This window comes from Miscanthus floridulus, chromosome 9, assembly GCF_019320115.1.
Source record: "Miscanthus floridulus cultivar M001 chromosome 9, ASM1932011v1, whole genome shotgun sequence".
Taxonomy (NCBI): Eukaryota; Viridiplantae; Streptophyta; class Magnoliopsida; order Poales; family Poaceae; genus Miscanthus; species Miscanthus floridulus.
In genome coordinates this window covers 33,560,999-33,586,414 of record NC_089588.1, presented here as the reverse complement: position 1 = coordinate 33,586,414, position 25,416 = coordinate 33,560,999, and the positions used below count along the sequence as shown (strand labels likewise).

General features: G+C 50.5%; 1 protein-coding gene across 1 annotated transcript; it reads left to right on the top strand.

Annotated features, from left to right (window-relative positions):
* Nucleotides 1-5,186: 5,186 nt before the first annotated feature.
* On the top strand, nt 5,187-6,229 carry LOC136481699 (uncharacterized). The gene is made up of 2 exons (XM_066479019.1): nt 5,187-5,767; nt 5,915-6,229. The coding sequence occupies exon 1, from the start codon at nt 5,456-5,458 to the stop codon at nt 5,756-5,758; it is 303 nt and encodes a 100-aa protein (XP_066335116.1). The 5' UTR covers nt 5,187-5,455; the 3' UTR covers nt 5,759-5,767; nt 5,915-6,229.
* Nucleotides 6,230-25,416: the final 19,187 nt, after the last annotated feature.

The window sequence follows — 25,416 nt, the reverse complement described above, 5'->3', positions numbered from 1 at the left end:
CTCATCTTCCAAGATCCTCAAAAGGCGAACAATAAAACAGATCAGAACTTTTTGGCAAGTTTTCTTTGTTTCAATCCATTCCATCCACGAACAAGAGCAGAAGTGGGCGACCGGCCGGTGCCGGTTGATGTCATTGTCACGCACATCGCCCCGCTCTTCTTTTCATCTGTTAATGCAGCAGTATGATGATGTAGATCTTGAGAAGATGAAGAAGTAGCTTAAAAATGCATAACTGAAACAGAAACCGGAGGCAGCACACACTACTGCAAAAATGATTTTACGAGGCACTATCCAAACATTAACAAGACCTTTACAAAATTTAACCACCTCAGTTAATGCCTGTCGATTAACAGAGGCGGTCGTTTCTTTTACCAAGGCACCAAAAAATAACCGTCTCGCAAAAATCCATTTTCGGAGACGGACCTTTTATTTATGGAGGCGGTTGAAAAATGCCCACCTCCAAAAATGGATTTACGACGGTCATCATAAGACAACGGCCTCCAAACATGATTTATTTTTTGAGGCCGTAAATCTATTTTCGGAGGCAGGCACACTATAAGGCTGTAATTGAGACCACCGCTCAACTCAAGGAAGGGAATAAATACATCAATTCTGACCCTCCGATTGATGAAGAACTTAGAAAATGTCATGATGTATTCTTGTGCCCTGATAAGTTAACTACAAAAAAAACTTTCATAATTTCTCGTTGATCCTCAATCAAAGCTCACCATGGATGTAAAAGTGCATGGAAGGAAAGTTATAAAGGCATTGAAGCAGCTTGAGAAAGACCTGCACATGCCCATATATCCCTCCAAGTGCTAAGTATATTATTCTAGGAATTATTGAGGATATCTAACAGCTTCACATACATGGGTTGTCCCTCAACGGTTGGTTCAGACTTAACTTCTACTGGATTCATCTTAATTAAGAAGGTTAAGTGTTGGAGTGCATCATATGTTGGGGACTCCTATTATCATGTTCAACGTCAAATTACATAGCCTAGAGGTTCGAAAAATGATATTTGGGGGCCATTTGTAGTCTTTGGTGGCATTTTTATAAATACAAAACCCCACCAGGGTCCATTAGTAGCCCCTAGTGGCATTTTTTAAATACCAACCTATCATGGAAAATAAAGAGAACATCATCTCCAACCCCCCCTATAAAAGGAGGAGAGGGGAAGGGGGAGAGGAGGTTGGCTGCTCTTTTCGTCTCCTTTGCTCTCTCCTGTTGGATGGTAACATCAACATTAAGTTTGACCCGGCTCTAAAATTAGTTGTATGTAAGAGAGAGAGAAATGAAATGATCAATGATTTCCATTGGATTTATCGGATTATTCTGAAGATGTTGTCTTTTCATGATAGTGGCTTGCCTATACCAGATGATTTGCAGAGCCTTCTTGACCTATTGAATTCTGATGACCCTGTTAAGCACCATCAAATTATACATTACAATATGTCCCTGCTGAGCGAGATTAGGGAAAAAAGTCATTTCATCACCCTCTATGACACATTACGACAGCAAATCCATGAAAATGAAAAAAAGTTATAAGAAAGAAAAGAAATCATAGAAAGTGTTGCAATTATTTCCACTCACTTTAGCTATCCTAGAGGTGGCGAAGAACCTTGTTCAAATATGGCAAAGAATGACTCATATGTTGTAGCAGTTTATGACCTTCATAGTGCAAACAAGAATATGGTCTTAGAAGAGTCATTGGATCTGTTGATAATGTGGTGCAATGTTGTACCACTCTTTAAAAATGAAAACCTGGTTCACATGCTTGAATCAACAATACCTGGTGTATTTCATGAAATACAAAGAGCAATGAGTGAAATAGGGGATGTAACTAGAAGGTAATTTTATGAAACTTTTCTATTGTTTGTAGTATATAATACCATCACTCTTTATATGTTGATTATCAAACGCTCTATTCACCATGCACTTTTTAGTTCTCACTTATACTGTATATATAATTAGTTCATTTAGGATGTGGCTAACACCGTTCTGCTATTTCATACTTGCTATGAAACTTGTTAAGTTTAGAATCCCTGTCTTCTTCGTTTCAAATATTTGCTATTGTTTCTTGGCACTGAAGGAAGTTAGTATAAACTGTTTGTCTTTTTGTTAGATATAATTTTCTCAACTGTACCATATAGGTTTCATTGGATTCAGAAAGTTTGAAATGATATTTAATTATTGAGCATTTGAGAATGTTCTATTAGTGACCTTGGTCAATCATATTCTCAAGTTTCAATTCATTTGGAAATGTTTGGAACATGTTGTAGATTTCCATTCTTAACACTGATCCATGTGTATTACAGGGAAGAAGAGGCCTTTTGTGAAGAGAGACAAGGTTGGCATCTCCATTGATGAAGCAGTTACTTTTGATTTTTGAAATTGTTTATGAGTAGATTAAAGGCTCCACTAGAGATCCTGGCTGTTTCTTAACACTGAGGCATGTGTAATGCATGGAAAAAGAGGACTTTTGCGAAGACTGACATGGTTGGCGTCTTTGTTCAGGAAGCAGGTCCTGTTGAAGTCAACTGTTTAGGATGGATTGGATGAAACTATGTACTCTAGAATGATAATCATTGATGGATTGATGAAACTATGTAGTTTAGTACGTTAACATCATTGATGAACGTCAAAGTGTTATGGAACTTAGAGCATGTATATCCTATTATGTTTATCCGCAATGGTGGTGAACCTTTTACATTTTGATGTGTCAGTCCAATCTTTCTTGGGTTTATTTCTTTTCTTTCTGAATGCCCGTTGGTATGTCAGTAGCATATATCAAGCAGGAGTGGGCTTTTACCTTATTAGCTTGTCAGCATATAAGCACCCTTACCCGTGTCCGACGATGAGGTTGGATGTACGATTCGTGTATGCCGTATGAATGGGGGATTTCTCACTCGTCTTGCCGCTTGTTCCTTTGCCTTGGGCCATTCTCCTCTGTTTGGGGCAGACACAGTCACAAACCCTTCATAACAGAACTTGTGGACTAAGATTTCAGTTTTAAAGTTTAGGGACCAAAGGTAAGGGTCTGTTTAGAACCACTAGGGATAATAGTTAGCTACTAAATTTTTGTATCTCTAGTGGTTCCAAACATCTCAGATAATAGTCCAGCTTATTGTTAGCCAAAACTTCCTAAATAAATAGGGAAGGCTAGCACCTGGACGTCCGGACGGACAGCGCGTCCGGACGTAGCTCCCGCGCATTATATTGCACCACATCCCACCACCCGAGTCTGCATCCCATCCAGTGCCCGTGTCCCCTCATCCAAAAGTCGCACCGCGCCCCCACGCCCATCCCATGCCCCAGCAGCCCGTCCCACACCGACGCCCATTCCCAGGCCCCATGTGGGTCCCGTCACCTGCCCTATCTGCAGATGCGCGCCGTGGAGGCGTCTGCTGGCCAAAGGTGCCCACACGGTGACTAATGACGACGCCCCCAGCACAAGCAGGTAGCTATCCACCAACCACCGACGTCATTGAAACATGTGTTCTCCTAGATCTACTTTTGAAACATAAAGATGAAACACTTGCAACATATGTCTAAACAGTTAAAATATACGCTTGAAACATGCGTATATAAGCTATAGTAACATATGCAACATCGAGATCTACTTTTGCAACATCCAGATGAAACACTTGCAACATAAGTCTGAAACATCTGAAACACTTGAAACATGCATATAGAGCCATAGCAAACATATGCAACATTAAGATAAAACACTTGAAACATACGTTTGAAACAACCGAAACACTTGAAACATAGACTTACAACATGCATATATTGTCATTGCAACATATGCAACATCGCAAATCTTCTTTTGCAACATCTAAATGAAACACTTGAAACACAAAGTCTCAAACACTTGAAGCACACAACGTCGCCGGCGGCAACGGCCTACCTGTGTGGAACTACGGTAGCCAGCAAGTTCGGGTCATGGGGACATCGAGAGCAACAGCTGGCGACCTCCTTCTGGTGGCACGGTGCACGCCGTAGCTGCGATAGCTAAGGTGGACAGGGGCACGGTAGGGGATGCCCCATGCAGTGCGGGATGGAGCCGCGATGCGGCACGAGATTTGGGCGGGGCGCGGCGCAGGATGGGGGCAACGGAGATGGTCGCGACAGAGTGGGGCCGGTGGACGGTGCGTCGTGGGCTACGAGCGGACACTGCGGTGAAAGTTGCTGCTGTGGTCGGGAGTGTGGGATGTTTGCAGCAGGTAGATGAGTTGGACATGCCACAGGAGCGGGGAAATATTCGCAGCAAGCAGATGAGTTGGGAGGCCACAAGCCCTTGCCTGCTTAGGCCCAATCACTGTGCACGGAACTGGCTTGCGGACGAATACGCCTAGACGAACGCCCTACCCAAAAATAACTATTATCTTCAAGTCCAGCTCCGTCTGTGGCTACGCCGTGCACCCCAGATGGGTGCACAGTCTTCATGTCAGTGTGGGGCTACGACCCCGACGTTGGTCCGACAATCGTCTACCACTTTCACCGCAACCGTTGCAGCACCTACGCCTTTGACATGGAGCGCTTCGATTGGACATACATCGGCGAGTGCCGAGTGGACTCTGCTGTTCAAAGGGCAAGGCCACTATGACAGGGAGCTGGACGCCTGGGTTGGGATCTGCTCATACAGGTACAACCAGGAGGAAGGAAATATTGGTCTATTTACCTATTACCTCACATCGTGGCGAGCAGGCCATGGCTGTGGGTAAACATGCTAGCGCCATGATCTCGCCGAACTCCGTGATGTCAAGGGACGCGGTGCATGCCTAAGGTGCTGTCCACCACTGTTCGACCGAACCTTACGCCACCGCTCCCGCACCGTCTGCCTTGACGTCAGGCCGCCGACGCACTCAGCTCACTCGAGAATGAAGAAGATGAACAGAGAACGCAAAGAATTTCCTGCGCTGCAATTCTCCAGGGTCATCAATACGGATGGAGTAGACCGCGTGTGATGACATCAAAGTTCACTTAATCTGACTGACACGCTGCTAGTTTCCAGATGTTACCCTTGCTACAGAAACTGTAAGCTCTGCAATGGAGCTCAACTGACAAAGCTAAATCTGTCCATTTTTCGGCATGCCAGCCCATCACCATTAGTGGCCTATTATAGGGTGTCCAAAGCTAACTCTGTCCAGAATTCGCTCTGCGCCTCTCGCGCCGTTCTTGGCCATGCTGTCGCCCTGCGACGCGAATCTCCATTGCTAACTTCTCATCCTCCAACCAAGATCCACAAAAGGCGAAGAACAAAACAGATCAGAACTTTTTGGCACGTTTTCTTTGTTTCATTTCATTCCCATCCATGAACAAGAGCAGAAGTGGGCGACCGGCCGATTGATGTCATTGTCACGCAGATCACCGCCCCGCTCTTCTTGACGCGCGCCTAGCCAGCGCCCCGGTGCCGATCGAGTTGATCCGCCGCCGACGAGCGACCACGACGATGCCGGGCAAGCAGGAGGAGCGCCAAGGCGCGCCGGGCGGCAGCAGCGTGTGCTTGTGGCTGGTGACGGTGCTGCTCCTCCTCTCCCTGCTCGGCGGCGGCGCGTGCCTCGCGGCCTACATCCTGCTGCCGCCGCACGAGGCGCCGGCCTGGCTCCCCGCCGTTGGCCTGGCGCTCGTCGCGCTCCCGTGGGCGTTCTGGATCGCCACGTGCGCGTACCGGTGCGCCAAGGCGCGGGCCGCCGAGCGCAGAATGGCCGTCGCGCCGGCGCCCGGCAGCATGTGCTCGCGCTCCGGCTCATGAACAGTAACTGTAAGACACTTTGCATTGCCGTGTAAACTAGTAATTACTTTCATATTAATTATTGATGATGAGTAAAACATGATTTTTGTTTATTACAGTCGTTGATTAAGAAATTAAGATTGGTATATGCTTGTTTCCGTCTGCGCTTTGTTGCAGTGCTTTAGGATCGCTGAAGCTGCAAAACGACATGAGGAGACGAAGGACTAAATCTGTTCAGCTCAATCTACAAATTGATGTCAAGTGGAGGATGCCAAAAATCTGGAACTATAAGGCCAATTTCACACAGAGAAATTGTATATATTTTTTTGATGAGATCCCAGCCAACATTTCTTTCTCTGTATAGTTCCTGTCAAAGTTTTAAGAGTTTAAAGTTGAGCCTAACTTGTTGAGTGGGAAGGAGAATGTGTTAAAAAAACTGTGCAAATACTTTTTAGCTTGCTGGGTTGGAAATTGTTGCCAGGTTTCCCTAAAAAAAAATGTTGCCAGCTAGAAGGCATTGATCTTTAACTATCAGAAATAGTAATATTTACTCATAGATTACCTCTTGCATAGTCATTTTCACTGCATACAAGACAACTTGCTGACCTGGCATAAACATCACCTGCTGATGTGGCGGGCTCGACATGCCATGTTAGCACTCTGGTTGACTGGCACTTGCTCCGCTTGAAGATTTTTTTTTTAAAAAAAAGAGGCACCAGTGAGAAGTTTGTTGGGCATGTATTAACAGAGAAAAAGCATAGTACAACAACAAACTATATAAAAGAACAAAAAACAACCACTCCCACCGAGAAGGAACAACAGAACAACCACCATTTAGGAACACATTGTTAGCACGCCGAACTTGCCATCACCCTATGAGACAAGCCGCCAAGACAACAATTGTAGCAAGCCGCCACCAATAGGAGATTACTACCTGTCGGTGTTTTATAAACCGGGCTAGTAAACTTATACAATTATTGCACTGCACTAGGAAGACGATAGTAGCATCCAAAAGGCACGAGGATTTATACTGGTTTAGGCCGAAGTCCTACGTCCAGTCTCAGAGATGATCGAGTCCGTATTCCTCGCTTGAATGGTCTGAAGTTCTTACAATGGGGGGTGCAAGAATGGTGGAAGAGGTAGGAGAGTTAGAGTTAGGAGATGGACTGCCTCAATGGAAGCCTTAGGAGCCCTACTACGGTGTGAATGTGTTGAAGATTTTGGATCCTCTCGGAAGGATGCCCTGGCTGCCCATATATAGAGTCCAGGGCCAGGGCATGTACAAAGAAGAAGGTTCTCCCGACCGATGGGTCGTGAGCCTAAGGGAGGGGCCTAGCTAACTTGGCTTGCAAGCTACGTCGTCTTGTGAAGTACGCCTGGGCGTGGTTGTCGTCATGGTCTTGTGCCCACGTCACGGTAAGGTGTGGCGTGGCGCTATTGTGCAGGCCATGGCGGTACTATAGGCACAGTGGTGGTTCACCAGCCATCCTTTGCGACGTGTTCTCCGTTATGGTCTTCGTCATCGCCTCCTGATGTTCTGGGGGCACCATACAAGAGTTGGTGGCCGCCCCCGTTCGTCAAGCAGGAGGCCATGATCCCGAGCTTTGGGGTCGAGGCTCCCGTTGGTTGGGATGGCCCCTAAATCAAGGCCTCCGTCGTGGATCCCATCCCGTAGTGGGTAGAATCGTATATGTGTCCTATTGGACCGTATTTGGTCGGTGGGTCGCCGTGCTGGCAGCCACCGTCGTGCGGTGTTGTCTTGTCTATGTCGTGTGGCACAGGGATGGTGTCTGATCGGACCAAGGTGACCGATGTCCCCTCGGTCCTTGCGGGGTCAGTGCGGCATGCTCACTCTTGTCAGAACAGGCACGCTTGGCTGGGTTCGACCTCTCCCCTTTCCTCCTAGGGGTCAGGACGGTGGAGAGGTCATCAGTCTCTTGTGCGTTGTGCGATTAAGGCATAAGGGAGGGGTCGAGGCTGACCCTGGCCTTAGTGTTCGGCCAGGTTCACTTGGCTCAGCTGGGCCTTGGTCGTTCGGGCCTTCGTTAGCTGATGTATAGCAGGCCACTCGCCCTGCTAACTAATCGGTTCCTTGAGGCACCTAGGGATCATAACCCCGACAGTAGCCCCTGAGTGATTTTATGATTGCAAAGGGATCATGAAAGCGTTGAGATGCATGCAAGTCGAGTGCGGGTTCGTAGTCGTGGCTTGTTCGAGCTTCGTCACTCAATCCCTTTGCAGGCTGGTGCGTTCAATGCGGTAGGTGGCCATCATGCTCCGCTCCATCAGGATGCCCTGACGACATGGTATGCGACTGCTGAGCCTGCCGCGTCAGTGTGCTGTGTATCAGGGTTTGTGACCCAGGCATGGCCGAGTGGTCTCGTTGACGCTGTACTGGCCCTGCCTTTGGGAGGGTCTTGATTTTCATGACCTTACGCTAGCATCTGATATTGGTTGTGACCTCCCATGGTTTGTCACGTGGCGCGGGGATCCCTGGCTGTTTAGTCTACCCTTGGCCCATAAATGGGGGCCTTTCTACCATTCGAGGCACTCATGACCATGACTACAAACTGTTCTTTGCCTCTCTGAGTGGTTAGATGATGAGAGAATGAGGAGATGAGGGAGAAAAGTCTGAGGAGAACTGTGTGGTTCTCGTTATGCATCCCACTTGGGGCAACTGGTGGTGCCTAAAAGTCGGTGGCACCCCTTTGACAACTGGTGCTAGAAGGGGTCTTGCAAGCGACAGAGAATACGCTCGTGGTGTGCACGTCCTATGGGGATCAGGCAATCCCATCTTGGGTGAGATGGGTTTTGCCTGACCCCAAGGCTCTCTGTCTACGTCCCAATGGTGCATGTGAAAGCCCATGAGTGGTCATTCAGGCATCCTTGAGCTGGTGCGACCCCCTTGCATCCTCCTATGCTCCTATGCCCTAGGGTCCTGTTGCTGCAGGAAGGCTAGCGTGATGTTCTTTTTTGCCTTGTCCTTCTGTGGCAGTAGTAGGGTCTCCCAAGGCTTACTAGAGTTGTCACCGGCATGGTGATTCAAGATTTGTATTTTTGCACGTGGCTTGGCCGTGCCTATTTCCAAAGCTTAGTGGGAGAGACCCTTTCTGTGTTTGCTTTGAGGTTGCTATGAGCTCTCAGGTTCCACGGCTGGGGTTAGCCCTGTGGCTTTCGGGTTGTGGCTTTGAGTTGGCCATTGCTGCGACCATCCTTCGAGCTCATTGTCCTTCGAGCTCATTGCTTCAAGTTCTCTCGGTAGTAGTTGAGTCATGGTTGCTTTCCCTAGCAGAGGCATGGTCCCGGATGCCCTCGTCAGCCAAGGATTACCGCATGGGTTTTGAAGCATCCCTTGTCACGCGTGATAGGGGCATGGTTCACGTGTCTATAAGTGCCTCCCTTGTGGGGTGCCTTTGTGGGTCTTTTAGCTGCTAGTCCGATCTCCGTAGTGGGGTTGCTTGCCACCACTAATTCGTGAGATTATGGGATGGCGATGGATTAGCGACCCAAGACACGGGGAGGAGGCGGTCATGGCTTGGCCACGACCTTCATCAGGGCCGCATGGACCTCACTCCTTTTTCCCTAGCATCCTTTTTGACCCTGAGAGGTCGTGATGCCTGGTTATAGGCACATTCGGTTTCGCCCCACGCGGGGAGAGGCTTGTCCACCATAACCGCGTGGTCGGAGCGATGTGCCTCATTAAGGTCAATGGGTAATTGGAGTGGGACCCAATATCCTCCACAATCAACGTGGAGTTTGGCTATGTCTCGTCGAGAGACGTCCCATAAATTGTTGGTCGTCAACCCATTAATCCCCAACCACCTCTACAGCACCCAGAGAGCAAGATGCCTCCCGGAGGGGGTCAACCCGAGCGACTTTGAAGCGAATGATTCGAACACAGGAGGAGATGGTCGCGAGGTTCCGCACCACCGATAATATCCATAGGGCCCATCTCTTCCTGCCCCTATCTCTTTGGTGGCCTTGAACCTATCTAAGGGTCGGCCCAAGAGTGTGTTTCCTAAGCACGACGTGGGGGCGTGGTTGCGGCAAGCAGCCCTACGCGTGGACTTAGGGGCTCGCTGCCACCTAGATCGCGACGTGACTTAATGGCGCTCGTTCATGTGTAAACGCGTGATGCGCCACCCTGCGCGATTGTTGCGGTGTGGCAGCTCGCTTGCTGAGGGCCCATGGGGCTCATCCCAGAGCGGAATCCGCAAGGGTGCGGTTCGCATTTCTAGAAGCCACCACATATATGACCCCTTCGGCTCGAGTTCCCTTACCTTGTTATCGTCCTCCATTGCTGTGTGCTCCAATTGAGAGGGGTGGAAGGGAATCAAACTCAAGAGATTTACCTAGGAGGTGTGTGGCTGCCAGTGATCGCTCGGCATCGTCTCCCTTCACCACTCATTCCGCCTTCATCTTGGCTATCAGAACTATTCAGGGCCGACTTTGGCTCCCTCCCGCTATCCTTTCTGACCTCGAGGGGTCGTACCTCCCTGTTACAGACGGGTTTTAAGTTTCGTCCCACGCGGGGAGAGGCTTGTCCACTGTAACCATGTGTTAGAGTGGTGCGCCTCGTCGGGGTCGATGGGTAATTCGAGTGGGACCCGATATCCTCCCCAATCGACATGGTGTTTGGCTTTGCCTCATTGAGAGATGTCCCATAAATTGTTGGCTATCAAACCCTTGGTCCCCGACTATCTTCGCAGCAGTTAGAGGGCAAGTTACCTTCCCCTAGAGGTGGTCAACCCAGGCAACTTCAAAGCAGATGACTCGAACATAGGGTGAGATGGTCATGTGGCTCTGCACCACCGATTAGAGCTTCAGGGGCCTATCTCATCCTGCCCCTATCCCTTTGTGGCCTCGAGCCCATCTAAGGACCAGCCCAAGAGTAAGTTTCCTAGACAACACGGGGGTGTGCTCGCGGCGGGTTGCTCTTGTACATAGATTCAGGGGTGTGTGACCTTCGTAATTGCGTTGCATTGATGGCACCCATTCATGAGTAGTGGGGCACCTTTTGATCGAAGGCGTGTAAGTCAAAACGACATGGAAGATGAAAAAACGCGGAGGTCTTACCTGGGTTATCATGAGGGTGGCTGTTGCTCCACCTTCCGCCCAGTCGCCGTCCTTGTTCAGCGAGGTTATCAGAGTGGTTAGTAATGGTCGTGGGCCTTGGTCGCTTGCCGAGGTTATCCTTTGTGGCTATAAATTTGTTGGTGGGTAGTGAAAGGTATCCGTTCTCCATCCTTCGCATTGCATGCTTTTCCTTCCTGCTCATGCGCTTGTAGTTGTTTTCCTGGTGATGGATCGTGGGAAGCACCTTTGTGAGGAGACACCTAAGGTCGATGGGCCAGCGTCGCTTCTTCTATCTTCCGTATGAAATCAAGGTGAAATGATTCCACATTGTTTTTCTAATTTGGCTGGGCTCGCGTTAATCGCTCGTGTGTTCAGGATTGTTCCTCCGACGGTGGCGTCGAAGACCAAGGGTCCTTTCGGCACCACCCGTCTCTGGCTTGCTTCGCTTTTGGAGCCAGTGAGTCCTCGTCCCCTATCCCTTGCCATCGGGTGGCAAGGGATATGGAACTTCATGCTTGAAAGGATGAGGCTCGCCGGTTGCACTCAAACTCTGTCCGCGTGGTGGCTTAGCTGAAGGCCCGCGTGGACTATCTCTAGGCCGCCCTCCAAGTGGTGGAGGAAGAAGTCGCTGAGGCGTGGGCGCTGGCTATTACTGCTCTGGTGCAACTGTATGGTAAGTTTCCGGTCACCCTTAATTCCTACTGCTAGGTTTTTGTTTTTAGATTTTAGTGAGATTCTCTGGGTTGCAGTACTAGAGGAGCAGCTCGCAGCATCCCGCTATGAGGTGGATTGGACTCATCCCAAAAAAGGTCCCTCGAGCGAGAAACCCGGTGGGAGGTTGGCTTCAATGGATGACTTGGCCGCCGCTGTGGAAGCCGCCGCTACGGAAGCCACCATGGCGATCATGAGGACGAGGGGTAGTCCTCACGGATGTGGCTAGGTTTCCTAGGTGGCACCGGGTGTTCCTAGACTACAGGTCTGCGTGCTTCGCCAGTAGGTGAAGTTGTAAAAACTAAATTGTCTATGTATGTGGCATATTGGTGGTGTTGCATGGCTTAGGCAGCGAGGGTGTGTGCTGGCGGGGGCCTCACATATGCTTCCCCCACAGATCATGACATTGACCGCTCATGAGAAGCAGCTTGGGACGTCTAGAAGAGGAGTGCCTTCGAGATGAAACACGTGGGTTCTATGTCCCAAAGTTTACTCTACGCCTCATTTTAGCCAGTTAGGTTTGTCATCCTATCTATGCGCGTATGCGAATGCAATCGAATAACGAAGAGAGGGATAGGATTGATATCACCAATGTTTGTTCAGGGAGCGGACGTTCGCCCTGCTATTGTTGCTTGTGTTGAGGCAAACTCCTAAGCGCTCACTTGTGGTGGAGTTGTCATGGTCCCTGGGCTGTGAACTAGTGATGACACTTCTTTACCGCTCGGAGTGGTCGTAGCTAGTGCGGATCATCCTCTTAGGCTACCTTGGGCCAGTTCTTGCTAGCTCGACATCCTCAGTGGGCTCGCGAGCCCCCAAGGATGATTTCTTCATGTCTGGCTCGCTGTAGTTTCTAGTCGGGAAGGCTCACGCATTCTAGTGCTTGAGGCCTCATGGCATGATGATGTCACTGTCATCATGTCTCCGCTTCTGGGTGTGGTCGCTTCTCTTAACGAAGAGCTAGTGTGATCTATCACCGGGGAAGTAGGTTCTAAGGGTAGCATGGTTTGGTCCACTCGGCGTGGCGCGTGGTGCCCTCAGGGAGTCCGCTTCCTCGGATGCACGTGCCTCCAAGTGAAAGCTGACAGTTCATTGAAGTGTGATGGATGGTTTGTCAGTTATGCGGGACCAAACCCTAGTTTCGGGCTTGGCCTTGCGAGGCATGGCGCTGGGTAGCCACCTGATCACTAACGATGATGCCGCATGACGACAGGTGATTTTGTCATTCGTGCGTGCCCTAACATGCTGCGCTCTGCTGGTTGTGGAGATGCTGCTCAGGGCATGGTCCTACCACTGGACCTAGGCTTCCCACATGGTTGGCCTGGCTGGGGTCAAAGCTGGTGATGGGCATTGACCCATTGGTGTGGATGACCTTGCGGTTCCCCCAAAAGGATGTGGCCGGTTGATGCCATTCCTTGGGTGAGTTCGCCGTGCGCCATGGGCCTCTGGCTTCCTAGGTGGAAGACTTGGCAGTGGCCGATGACGAGAGAGGGTACTGGCCCCCCTATGTAGGTGAACTCTGGGATGCTACCGCTGAAGGAAGTTTTGAGTGTGTCCACCATAAACCGTGGGGTCCAGATGTCCAGGTCGCGGTTGAAGGTGGACGTGGGCGCTGGCCCTTCGATACCGATGAACTCGTAGTTTTTGTGGCGGATGTGGCCATCATGGGCCATTCCATGAGTGAGTCCGCTGTCGGTGCGAGGAGCCATCACTCCCTTCTCAACAAACAAGAGTGCGTAATTGTCCCCTACCTGGCGTGTCAACTTTCGGTGTTTTGTAAACTGGGCTATTAAACTTATACTTTTGTCACGCTGCTCTAGGAAGATGATGGTAGCATCCAAAAGACATGAGGATTTATACTGATTTAGGCCGGAGCCCTATGTCTAGTCTTAGAGATGATCGAGTGCTTGTTCCTCGCTTGAATACCCTGAAGTTCTTACAATAAGGGGTGCAAGAATGGTGGAAGAGGTAAGAGAAGTAGATCTAGGTGATGGACTGCCTGAAGGGAAGCCTCAAGAGCCCTACTTCTATGGTGTGAATGTGTTGAAGATTTCAGATCCTCTCAGAAGGATGCCCTCATTGCCCTTATATAGAGTCTAGGACCAGGGCATGTACAAAGAAGAAGGTTCTCCCGACCAAGGGGTCGTGAGCTTGAGGGAGAGGCCTAGCTAACTTGTCTTGCAAACTATGCCATATTGTGAAGTACACCTGGGTGTGGTTGTCGTTATGGTCTTGTGCCCACATTGCAGTAAGGTGTGGCATGGTGCAACTGTGCTGGCCATGGCGGTAATGTAGTCATGGTGGCGGTTCGCCAGTCGTCCTTTATGACATGTTGTCCATTATGGCATTCGTTATTGCCTCCTGATGTTCTAGGGGCACCATATAGGAGTTGGTGGCCACCCCAAGTCATCGAGTAGGAGGCCACGATCCCAAGCTTTGGGGTCATGCCTCCCATTGTTTGGGATGGACCCTAAGTCGAGGCTTCCGTCATGGATCCCATCCCGTACTGGGTGGAATTGTACATGTGTTCTGTTGGACCGTATTTGGTCGGTCGGTTGCTGTGTTGTCAGTCATTGTCGTGCGGTGTTGTCTTGTCTATGTTGTGTGGCATAGGGATGGTGTTTGACTGGACCGAGGTGACCGCTATCCCATCTGTCCTTGCAAGGTCAGTGCGGCATGCTCACTCTTGTCAAAGCAAGCACGCTTGACTAGGTTCGACATCTCTCCTTTCCTCCCAGTGGTTGGGACGGTGGAGAGGTCATGAGTCTCTTCTATGTTGTATGGCTAAGGCAGAAGGGAGGGGTCATGGCTGACCCTGGCCATGGCGTTCGGCCAGGTTCACTTGGCTCAGCTGGGCCTCGGTCGTTCGAGCCTTCGTTAGCTGATGTATAGCAGGCCGCTCGGCTTGCTAAGTAATCGGTTCCTTGAGACACCCGGGGATCATAACCTTGACACTACCACACTAATGTAGTCATAAATATGCATGAACTATCGACACCATGCTAGCCAACAAGGGCTACCTCCATCCTTCTAGACACCATCCACCATGAGCCGCCATGCCTTGGTCCCACACTAGTACAAGGAGTGTCAGTAGTTCCACTACACGTCACCATCCAACAAGCATGAAGACAGTGCTACATGAATCTAGTGCAGGCTACCATCCACAAAGGACCATCATCTACTAGTTGTCATGGTGACGGTGAGCTAGCCACAGGCAAGTGTGGCAAATCAATGTCGCACCGAAAGGCATGATGAATGACATTTTGATTTGGTCGTGTTCTTTGAGGGATATCTGGTGATAGCCGGAGTAACAGTCGAGGAAGGAGAGGAGTTCACAGCCAACGGTGGAGTCTACAACCTCGTTTATCTGAGGCAAACCGAAGGGGTCTTTAGGGCAGTGTTTGTTGAGATTAGTGTAATCAATGCACATTCTCCATTCTTTATTCTTCTTTTGAACAAGGACTGGGTTTGCTAGCCACTCAGGATGATACACTTCTTTAATAAATTCGGCTACAAGGAGCCATTTTATTTCTACCGTAATAGCCTCCTTGTCTGGCGTGAATCATCGGAGTTTCTGCTTGATTGGTTTGGCGGTCGGTGAGACATTCAAGGAGTGCTCGATCTTCTCCTATGGTACCCCCGGCACGTCTGTAGGTTTTCAAGCAAACACATCGACATTGGCACGTAGGAAGGAGATGGTCTTGGTGGGGTCGTCGAGGCCGAGGCCAACCTCCTTCGTTTCCTTGGACTTGGCAAAGGCACGAGGAGGCTTAAGCACTAGGATCTCTAGGTCATCGGCGGGCACCGTCTTGGTGTCATTGACCATGCTAGCCATCTAGATGGAGTGGTCGGTGGCTTCAGTGAGGGAGAGACTCTGTTTCATAGGCATAGGCAATGGAGAGGTTGGTCCGCAGAGCGAGAACTCCTGCAGGCGAAGGCATCTTCAATACCAGATAGGTGTAGTTCGGTATGGCCATCAACTTGCCCAGAGCTGGCCGACCAAGTATGGCATGGTAGGTGGTGTTGAAGTCAGCGACGTAGAAGTTGATGTGCTCGACATGAAAGTTGCTTGTAGTGCCAAATTGTACCAGGAGGGTGATCTCTCCAAGCATCTTGGATGCCCTGCTAGGTACCACCCCCAGAAGGAGGAGTCGAAGGGAGTAAGGTCTTCTATTCTAAGGCATAGCTCCTTTAGGGCTCCAGCAAAGAGGAGGTTCAGCGCTCTTCCACCGTTGACAAGTACTTTCCTAAATAGTACTTTCTTGATAGTTGTCGGTGAAGACCTTCTTCAGCTGTTCCCAAGATCCAATGGAATCTAGGGCGAGGCTTGTGAACCAGTTTATCATGGCTGGCATGAGCATGACGGGAAGATAGTTCACCATGACACTAGTATCTCCCCCGGCAGCGCGCACAGCGGTGGCATAAGCTTGTAGCCACTGTGTGGGGTTCATCCGCCCTTTGTAGGGCTCAACCCCGGTGATCTTGAAACCATGAGGCCACTGGAGTGTTCGGAGTGCTCTCATGAATGCTCAGGGCATTTCGGGATCATCACCATTGGGATCTATAGCATTGTCGGCGTTAAGTGGCTGGAGGGCTGCATCTGGATTACCAAACTCTTGCTTGTATTCTTGATGCCAGCGCACTTCTTCTTCATGTCAAGAGAAACGGCCCACATCGATATGACATCGCACATCATAGAGATTGTTGATGTGTGCTCAGACATCTTGGTCGACTTCTTGGTCGTGTTGGCGAGGGTAGTTGATGCGGTTCCCCCTAGCTCCCCTTGGAGGGGTTGTCCATCATTGTGATGCTGGTCGGCGAAACGGCTTCTTCTGGCGTGGCGATTGGATCTTGGTGGGGCAGATCGGTGATTCGAGCTTGTCGAGTAGGAAGGTCCCTGATCTTGGCGGATCTCATAGACCTGGCAGTGTGTAGGTTTGAGCATTGCGGCGACCTTGGCAACCTTTGGCGTTTGCTTGAGCCAGGCGAGCTCATTAGTGGCCACGACCAAATTGGCGCTTGGGGTCTTGTAGACATCATGGCCGTCGACATGGACGAATTTGTCGTCAAGGTTGTAGCGGAGTGGGCGTGGCCTCCCTTACGACTTGAGTTGTTCTCCATTGCGAGCAGCTTCGGCTAGCACAATGGTGGCCTCATTTGCATAGCACTGTGCATGGTTAGCATTTCTGTTGACGCAAGCTGTGCGGTCCTCATTGGTTTCTCCATCCTATGGAGGGCTGTCGATGCTGACATTAAAGATCCTGCCTCCTCGGAAGGGTGGGAAAGGAGGTTGGACTGTGGCGATTTTGGCGACAGTCTCCGTAGAGCCCTGGGACTCAGAGTCTGGATTCTCCTCTAGGATGGTGTGGAGGGATGCTTCAGGGTGTCAGCCAATGTGCAGCATATTGATAGTTGGTGAGGGCTGGTCAGCGATCTAGTCGGCGAGAGGATAGATGTCTCCCACTTGGTCAGTGAATTTGCCCCTTAGGGCATCCTGATGGATGGCGGCTGTAACCCCTGGAGTTTCCTAATTAGCATCCGAAAGATCGGAATAGGAGGGTGGTCAGCGCTGAACTAGAGTCGTCAGAGCCAATTCCACGATGGAGAGACAGTCGGCGAGATTTTGGCCAACCTGATCGATGGATGCGATCAGATCGTCATTGTCAATCTACTTCCTCGAGTAGCGAGGGAGCAGGTGGGCGAGTTGTTGGTGAAGACGACCTTGGAGGTGGTTCTGAGATCGGATCTACTGTTGCAAATGCTAGTGTGGTCGGCGTAGAATCGATCTGCATTGACTCGATGATCTCTCCATCTCTATCAGCAGTGATGACCCAGGAGATTGATCTGACTGTATAGATCTAGCCAAGCTTTGGAGAGGACAAAGAGGCTGCAAAATGTACCATCTTGTTCATCATAGAAATAGCACGCACACCCCTACTAGCACACCAACTATCGATAGAATATCGTCGGCAATCCTCCGAGGGGTATCCCATGAAGATAGATTGATCGGCAGAGGTGCGCATAATCAAGAACAAGAAGGCAATAGAGACACAAGAGTAGACAGGTTCAGGCCATCAGTACAACGTAATACCCTACTTATGTGGTCTGTTGGTTTGTATTAGCTATCTATGATATTATGTGTGTTTTGAGGGGGTCCCTACCCACCTTATATAGTCTGGGGGGCAGGGTGACAAGTCGGTTAGATCTAGGAGGTAACCAGAAATATAACAGATTATAGGATCATGGGATCGTAACATATCCTAACAGATTATGCTATATCTTTAGGATATCTTCCTGGTGTCTTGCAGGGCGCGCCGAGCAGCGCCATGCTCAGCAAGGCTTCGTCTTATGGGCTGGACCACCCTTGGGGGCGTAGCCCATGTAGTCTACCATGGGTATCTGGGGTCGTACCCCCCACATGAACCCTCCTTGGTAGGGATGGTTCTATTGGCGAGATTGTTGTGCCTTGCTTAGGGTCTTCCTCTCTAGTGTGATGGACTATGCTCGGCTGTCGAGGTTGAGTGAAGATGATGCCGATCCCTTCATGAATCCTTGTCGCATGGGTCTTCAACTTGATCAAGAGCTCAGTGGGTGATCGAGAGCACTGGGCTCTGGCTCGGGGCCATCCAATCATCTAGAGCTCCATGCCCTTCTTAGGGATGCGATGGTAGGTCCCGATCCTCTCAAACCAGCCTTTTGGGGCTGACAATCTATGGCCATAGATCAAGGAATTGGGAGCATGCCGATTCTTGGATGAAGGCCCTCATTGGGTCCACTACTTAGCGGCTCCTGACCAAACTCCGAGGAGTTTGTTGGTTTTTGGGGGATGCACCACCCGAGTGCTCGTTGATTGGGGGGGTCAAGCTGCTTTTTCTGGGGAGCTGGCGTAGCCCTTGAGGCCATTGTGGGGCCTCCTTGCCAACAAAGGGGTGACTTCTAGGCATGTACCATCCACCAACGCCTTGTGTAGGTGGTTGATGGCGTCTAGGCCGTCGTTCCTAGTGAAGGAGTTATGACGCACATGCGTGCCCCCGCGCCGTCCATCTCATCTAGGAGATGGGACATTAGGGCCATGTGGAGCAGATCTAGTGGAGGAGGAGCCATGGCACTTGGTGCGCGTGGATCCGAGCCATCAATGATAGTCAATGGGCCTAGGGGAGGCGGATCCCCCCTGAGTCCCGCGAGGAGGCGTGCATGAAGTGGGTGGCACATGCGGTGGAAAGTAGAGTTGGGACTTGACTCATTGCTAGTGGTTCCTAACTCTGCCTTTACTATGCGGCCATCATCATGCAACCGCCTAGAGGCATGCTGTGAGGATTGAAGAGACGCCTAGCCAGTTCCCTAGGGTCCTTTGTAGCCACTAATGGCTGATCAGAGGGCCCAAAGCCGCTCACAACGCACCGCCTTTGGCAATAAAGGGAGGCCCCCAGGGAATGCAGTGTCTTCAATCCCTTCCTCTAGCCCCCTCTCTTCTTCTTCCTCTGATCCATCTTCTTCGGCAGCGATGGCAGTGGTGATGAAGTGCGACGCTTCCTTTGAGTGAGCTTGGTGTTGTCCGTTGGGTGACTGCTTCTTTGAGGGTGGAAGGACTCTAGCGAACCACAGGACATAGACCAAGGCGGCTAGGCCCATGATCTAGCGGCTCACTGTTGGTGCGGCATCATACCCACGGCGGCATGGGCTAGTAGGCTGCCAAGCCCGTGGTCCTATGTTGCCTCCGTAGCTTCATCACCAGAGGCGGTATCATCAAGGGCGAGGTGGCGCTGTGCGGACACCCGTAGGCTTCTGGCCACCTACGAAGCTCGGAGATGTCTGGGCTTCTTGCTGCAGCATTTTGGTCCTACGGTCGGGCCAGATGTGGTGCTCTCTAGAGGGCTCAGGCTGCTGTGGATGGCACCAATCTCCAAGTAGCGGTTGGGAGATCTCTACCTCTTCCTAGTGGGCTCAGTCCCTCTTATGAGTAGCTTGCCAAGCATCTGGCCTTGGGGTCCCAACCTTCCCCTTTAGTCTTAATGAAGACTAACCTTCAGGGGAGGCAGGGTCACTTGCATGGCTGGTCACTGGTGGGCTCTCCCTAGTGCCCAACCACGGCGTCGGTACTCTACATCTTGTAGCAGTTTTTGCCACCGTATATTGTAATTGGGTCGTTCCCAATCAATGAAATGAAATTACTTTCGTGTGTAATCCCATTTTGCTCTTGAGTCATGCTTAGAGACTTGATCCCTCATTGGGCTAGGCTGTTACGATGATGGCCTTGTTGGCCAAGATTACCGTGCCCATGCTACTAGCGGGTAAGTCTGTGAGAACCCGAGGTTTATGATCGTTCTATGCCCCTAGCCATGTCCCCCAGAGGGGAGGTCCTCGGCTTCCCGACCGAGCCACTCGTATAGTTCTTGTGCCCATCTGTCGGTACTCAGGGGCTCGCTGCCTCCCTTGCTGGGTCACCACGAGCAGCGCAAGTTAGTACTCAAACATCGTTCATCATAATGGTTGGGGCGCTTCTGAGCGCCCCGGCTACAGCCATGTGGGCTCACCTCCCAAACGTCCCTTGCACTTTTAGTTGCTTTGGGCGGCCTTGAAGCCTAGTGGGCCAACCTTGAACCCTCGCAATGCCCCTTTTGGGGGGCCCTCAGACTAGCATGCGGTGGGGTGGAACCATCCGATGAAGGATCAGGAGATAGGCAGATAGCTGTAAAGAAAAAATAGAATGGACACAAGAGAGGGGAAAGAGGACATAGGTGGTAACGCGATGGTTAGGGCTGCTGCGTTAGCGCCTTGTCAATCTTTTGCCTACTCCATCCTGTCCCATCCTTGCCTCGCTCTGGGGCCTTCTACAGCGGTCCTCCTTTAGAAAAGGTCAGCAAGTGGTTAGCTTAGTCGATCCTCCGGTGTGGCCGATCCATCATTGGGATGGCTTAGGTCAAGGAAGACAGCAAATAGAGCAAACAGTGGTGAGCAAAGTAAGAGGGTTGGGAGGATGGGACTTATCTTGGTTTTTGTAGTTGGAGAGGTAGGCCGACGAAGGAGGTCGGCAAGCGGGCCATGCCTCGGGAGGCGTCAGTTCTAGGGCGAATGGCTCGGCGATGGCCTTTCCCTCATGGGGAAAGGTTGGAACTCACCTTGATTAGGTTAGCCCCTTCTGGGGGCCGAGCACCTAGATGGAGGGGCTGGCCAAGCCACCGCTGCCACCAGAGGTCTTTACTGCCTTGCTGATGCTCGGTTGGTTGAGCACCGCCACTGTCTTGGTTGCTTTCTCCGCTGACACCCTTCCTGCTTCATGGCCAGGGCTATTGGGAGCACAGGGGGCAACGAGCGTGGCCGCTTGGGCTACGCAATCTTGCTCACAGTAGTAGGCTAGCTCGAAGCTGCCCTCAACGGTGATGACCCCCTTCAGGCTAGGATTCTTGAGCTTGAGGTAGGTGTAGTTGGGGACGGCCATGAACTTGGCGAAGCACGGTTGATCGAGGAGGGCAAGGTAGACACCAGGGAAGTCAACGACCTTGAAGGTGAGCGGCTCCTTGCGAAAGTTGTCCGACTAGCAGAAGGTGATGCTGAGCTAGATGCGCCCGAGGGGCACGACTTCCTCGGCCTCCATGGTAAGGTGGTAGTCCTCTAGCTAATGGTTCGAGTTGGTCTCACCATCGTACTTGCAGATGTGCGTCAGTAGCCAAAAACACCTAGGGTAGGGGGCTGCTCGGATCGCTACCCCAAACGCTAGGGGGCCAAAGTGATCCTAAACGGGGCCCCCGCCCCATCACTCAGGGGTACTAGACTGCGCCTAAGCATGGCATCTGGACTCAATGGTGTCACAGATATCACGGTCGTCGCCGATTTGGTGCCACATGGGAGGACACCAAGCAGAAAGGTCGCGCCTTTGCTCCTACCGAGGCTTGGTGCCACGGGTCCGTGGCCGGTCGGAGCTATTGCCAGACGTGTCGCCGCTGCTCCTTGCCGCCTGCGGGGTGTGAACATTGGAGCACCCACGCTGGTAATGGCCATCGTCTGGGATGGCTGAGAGAGCGTGGCGCGGTGCTGAGAGGCTGAACTCTCGGCCTGCTACTCGAGGGCGACATGGAGGAACCGCTTTGCCTCAGTTCTGCCGCTCGTTGGTCTTCAGGCCCAGTGTGTTAGAGATGTCTTCCTGGGGGCAAGCGCCGGTCGCCATGTTGTACACCACGAGGGGAAGTAGAGGCCTCTAGGAGCCCTCGTGCAGGCGTCGTCATCATCGCCGAGAGGGTGCGCGGTTCGCTACCGCGCAAAGTCCTGCCTTTGGCCCTCGAGCTCTGCCTCGGGGCCTCCAAGTCCAACTGTCGAGCACGCAAGCGGTCCGCCTTCTCCTGAAGGTAAGCCACATGACTCTAGAGGCTCTGGTCTGGTGACGTGAGCCTAGGCCCCTCCTCAGGCTAATCCTCGCTGTCGATGCGGTAGCACATGTGCGGTGAGCATTGTAGTCGATGTCATCAGAGTTGTACTCCTGGTCGTTCCCTAAGAGGACCTCAAGGAAGGTGCAGAGCGAGGAGACGTCAGTCCCTACTGTGTCGGAGAGGATGATGCTATACGGCGCCTCGTGACTGATGAGGTGCTCCAGCTCCAGCAGGAAGGACGCTGTCGCATTCTGTATCCTGAAAGGCAAGTCTAGGAGGTAGTACCAGAAGCGATAAGGAGGCGAGAACACCTCACCAGTGGCGATCTGGTGGTGTACGTTGGCCAACACGTATAACATCTGGCGGTGGTCTGACATGGTGTGGTTTGGGACCAGACCGTGCCAGATCTGACGGTCCAGAACCTCAAGATCTACTCCCAAGAGTCCTAGCGGTGGGGATGACACCGGGGGCTCATTGCCCACCGGTGCAACCGCATGGAGAGGATGAAGCTCGCCATAGCAGTTGGCGATGTAGGCCAGGTTCCCAGAGTTGAGGACCTGGCCCGTAGCGAAGGAGCCGACCATGATGGTGAACTCACTAGGGAAGCAGACACTGCTGTCTAGGGTGGTGCCGCTTGCTCCGACGATGAGGTAGGTGGCTCCGGCCACCGTAGAACCAGAAACACACTTAACGCTGCCCCTACCTGGCGCGCCAGCTGTCGTAGGGTCGAAATCACGGCAAGCATGTTGTTCGAGTCGGTGTTAGAGTATGGGGTCTCTGGTGATTCGGGTGGACTCAGGAATAAAAGAATCATGCAGAGAATACGCAACGATTTATCCTGGTTCGGGCCAATTCGGGCCCAATGTCCAGCAGCTGATGATCCTTATACTTAAGAGCACCTAAAATCGGGGGATTATAACAGAGTATAAAGGAAGAGAGTTTGGTAGGTTGTAGCTCGGTGCTAATCCTAAGGTTGTCTCGCCACCGGTGGAGTCTTCCCCTCATCGGAGAGGAAGGAGACGGCGGGATGCGGTGGAGGAGGGGCTCTCAGTGCCCCTCTCTGGGTTGCCTTGCTCCTGGTGCAAAGTGAAGGCAGATGGAATGGAATGGAGTGTCTGGTGATCGAATCGGGATCCTCCCCCCCCCCTCTAGGTCCGACCTTATCCCTTATATAACAAGATTGGTCGGGTACAAGGCGGTTTGGGGTTCTAGTCTATGGTCTACATGCACTAGAGTCCAGGAGGGGCTTGCAGTGGCGCGCCGTGGACCGTCGAGGTGTCTTGGAGCCAAAGAAGCCCGAGCATCGTCCGGCTGCTCTATTCTAACACTCTGCGTGTCAGGCGGTGTTGGCTTGGATCGGCCTTCCTCGGGTGAGACCTTCTGTAGTCTTCTTGGTGGTGAAGGAGATCGGCTCCAAGGGCTGATGTGCAGGCCCAGAAGCCCCTGAGCCCCCCGGAGGCCGTGGGAAGCTTTGTCTTCTTGTGTCACGCCCCAGACATGACCCTGTCGGAGGAGCAATTGGCAGGGGCATGCCTTGGGAGCGACGCCAGGGAGCCCCCGGTATCGGTAGCTAAGGCTTGTCTTCTTGAGCCCAGGTCTTGGCTGGCATCGTTAGCCGGCCAGGAGCCAAAGACCGGGCTTGGTCTTGCCGTAGATCAGAGCCCAAGGCTCAGATAAAGCCCCCGAGCCCCAGGTGGGAGCTGCGGTCGAGTCAGGCTCGGCCGGGTCTCTTTGCCAGAGGGTGCGCGCGAGCGTGCCCGATGGGCATAGCCCCTGAGCCCCCGGGCGATCCTAGAAGGGTCGATCGAGGGGTCTTCTTCGTTCGGCAACCATTGGACCCGAGGCTTAACATACCTATATGTTAGGATCTCTTCAGCATTCAGGTGGGTTTAAATCCAGGGGCTAAAATTTAGGGATGTCACATCAGGTTTCACATGGGGTTGTCACATAGGAGTATTCAGATACTAATAATAAAACAAATTACATAAGTCCTCAGTAATCCGCGAGATAAATTTATTAAGCCTAATTAATCCGTTATTAGAACATGTTAACTGTAGCACCATGTTGTCAAATCATAGACTAATTAGGCTAAAAACATTTGTCTCGCAAAGTAGTCGCAATATGTACAATTAATTATTTTTTAGTCTATATTTAATACTCCATGCATGTGTCAAAACATCCGATATGATAGGTACTAAACTTTAAAGAGGAACTAAACAAGACCTCAAACCCCCTAGAAAGGAAAAGGTCAATAAAACATCCTTTCGCTACTGAAACTGACATTCTAAGAAACCTGCTCAAATTTGAAACTGCAACTGGCAAGAATCTCTCAAGTCTAGTGCTCCGTAAACTGATTGATGTTGCTGGGCTTCTTTCCAATGGAAACCTCCTTGTGAATGCATGCGGGCCCAACACATAAACCCACAAATATTTGTTCGTGAAGCAAATTGGCCTAACACAGTGGAGCCACATTATACTCATCCTGAATACTAGAACCGAATATATCCGTGTACCCATAATATCGCAGAAACTTGCATTCATGAGCGTTGAGAGGCACACCAGAAACTTGCATTCATGAGCGTTGAGAGTTATAATACCAATCGGTTTTGATGATTTGGATGCTAATGAAGTAAAAATAGCTCACGAAAATGTTGAGGAGGCACTCAAAAAATTAGAAATACAATGGAAAATGAGATATCCATGATTGCCTTGTGTGCATTAGCGCACTCGCCTCTCATTCTACATCGCTTCGGCCCATCATCTTTTGTCTCTGACTCCTTTTCTCCCCCCCTCCGTTTTAGCCATCTGTTTATATGGTCTATTTACCTCCATGACTTCCTTTTCCAAATTGAGTTGAATATAATAATTAATAACTCATCCTCCAAGAAGTGTTCGATTCTACATGAGGATAAGTTTCAGAAGAACGTTTTTAGAAAAAAAGTACTAAACTCAGTTTTCCAGACACTTGTATAAAGAAGTTTCATAAAAATAGTAGTTTTTTCCAGAAAACTTATTCTGAAGAAGATTTCCTAAAAGCATTTTCAATAAAGATCTCCTGAAAATTTTACTTGAAATGTTCTCCAGAGTTGCCCTTATAAGAAACACAGTGGCAAACTGTCATAAAAAACTAGGAGAATACCCCGCGCGTTGTTGCGGGGATTCCAGTTAATTTAAAAAGAAATTAGATTATTTATATTTATAGTTATATGAATGAAACTATATTAAATTAATTTTGATGAATGGTTTTACACATTGATGTGGATAGCTAAATGCATGTTAATGGATGAAGAGATAATTATCATAATTACATGTGCTAGTTGACTATAATTGCAAGTTCTAGTGAATTATTGATGTGGATCGCTTGCATGTTGAGAGAAATCTCTAGTGGGGTTTAGCTTTATAAAAGTATAGGATAGGATATAAGTGAGAAGATTCTATGCAAAAGTTTTGGAAAAAAATCCATAAAAATTGAATGAAGGAAAATTTTAAAAGGCGCTAGCTAAAAGGGCTCTGAAATAATAAATAGATACA

Excerpts from the sequence above, each read along its gene's own strand:
- LOC136481699 (XM_066479019.1), top strand. The coding sequence starts at position 5,456 with ATGCCGGGCAAGCAGGAGGAGCGCCAAGGCGCGCCGGGCGGCAGCAGC.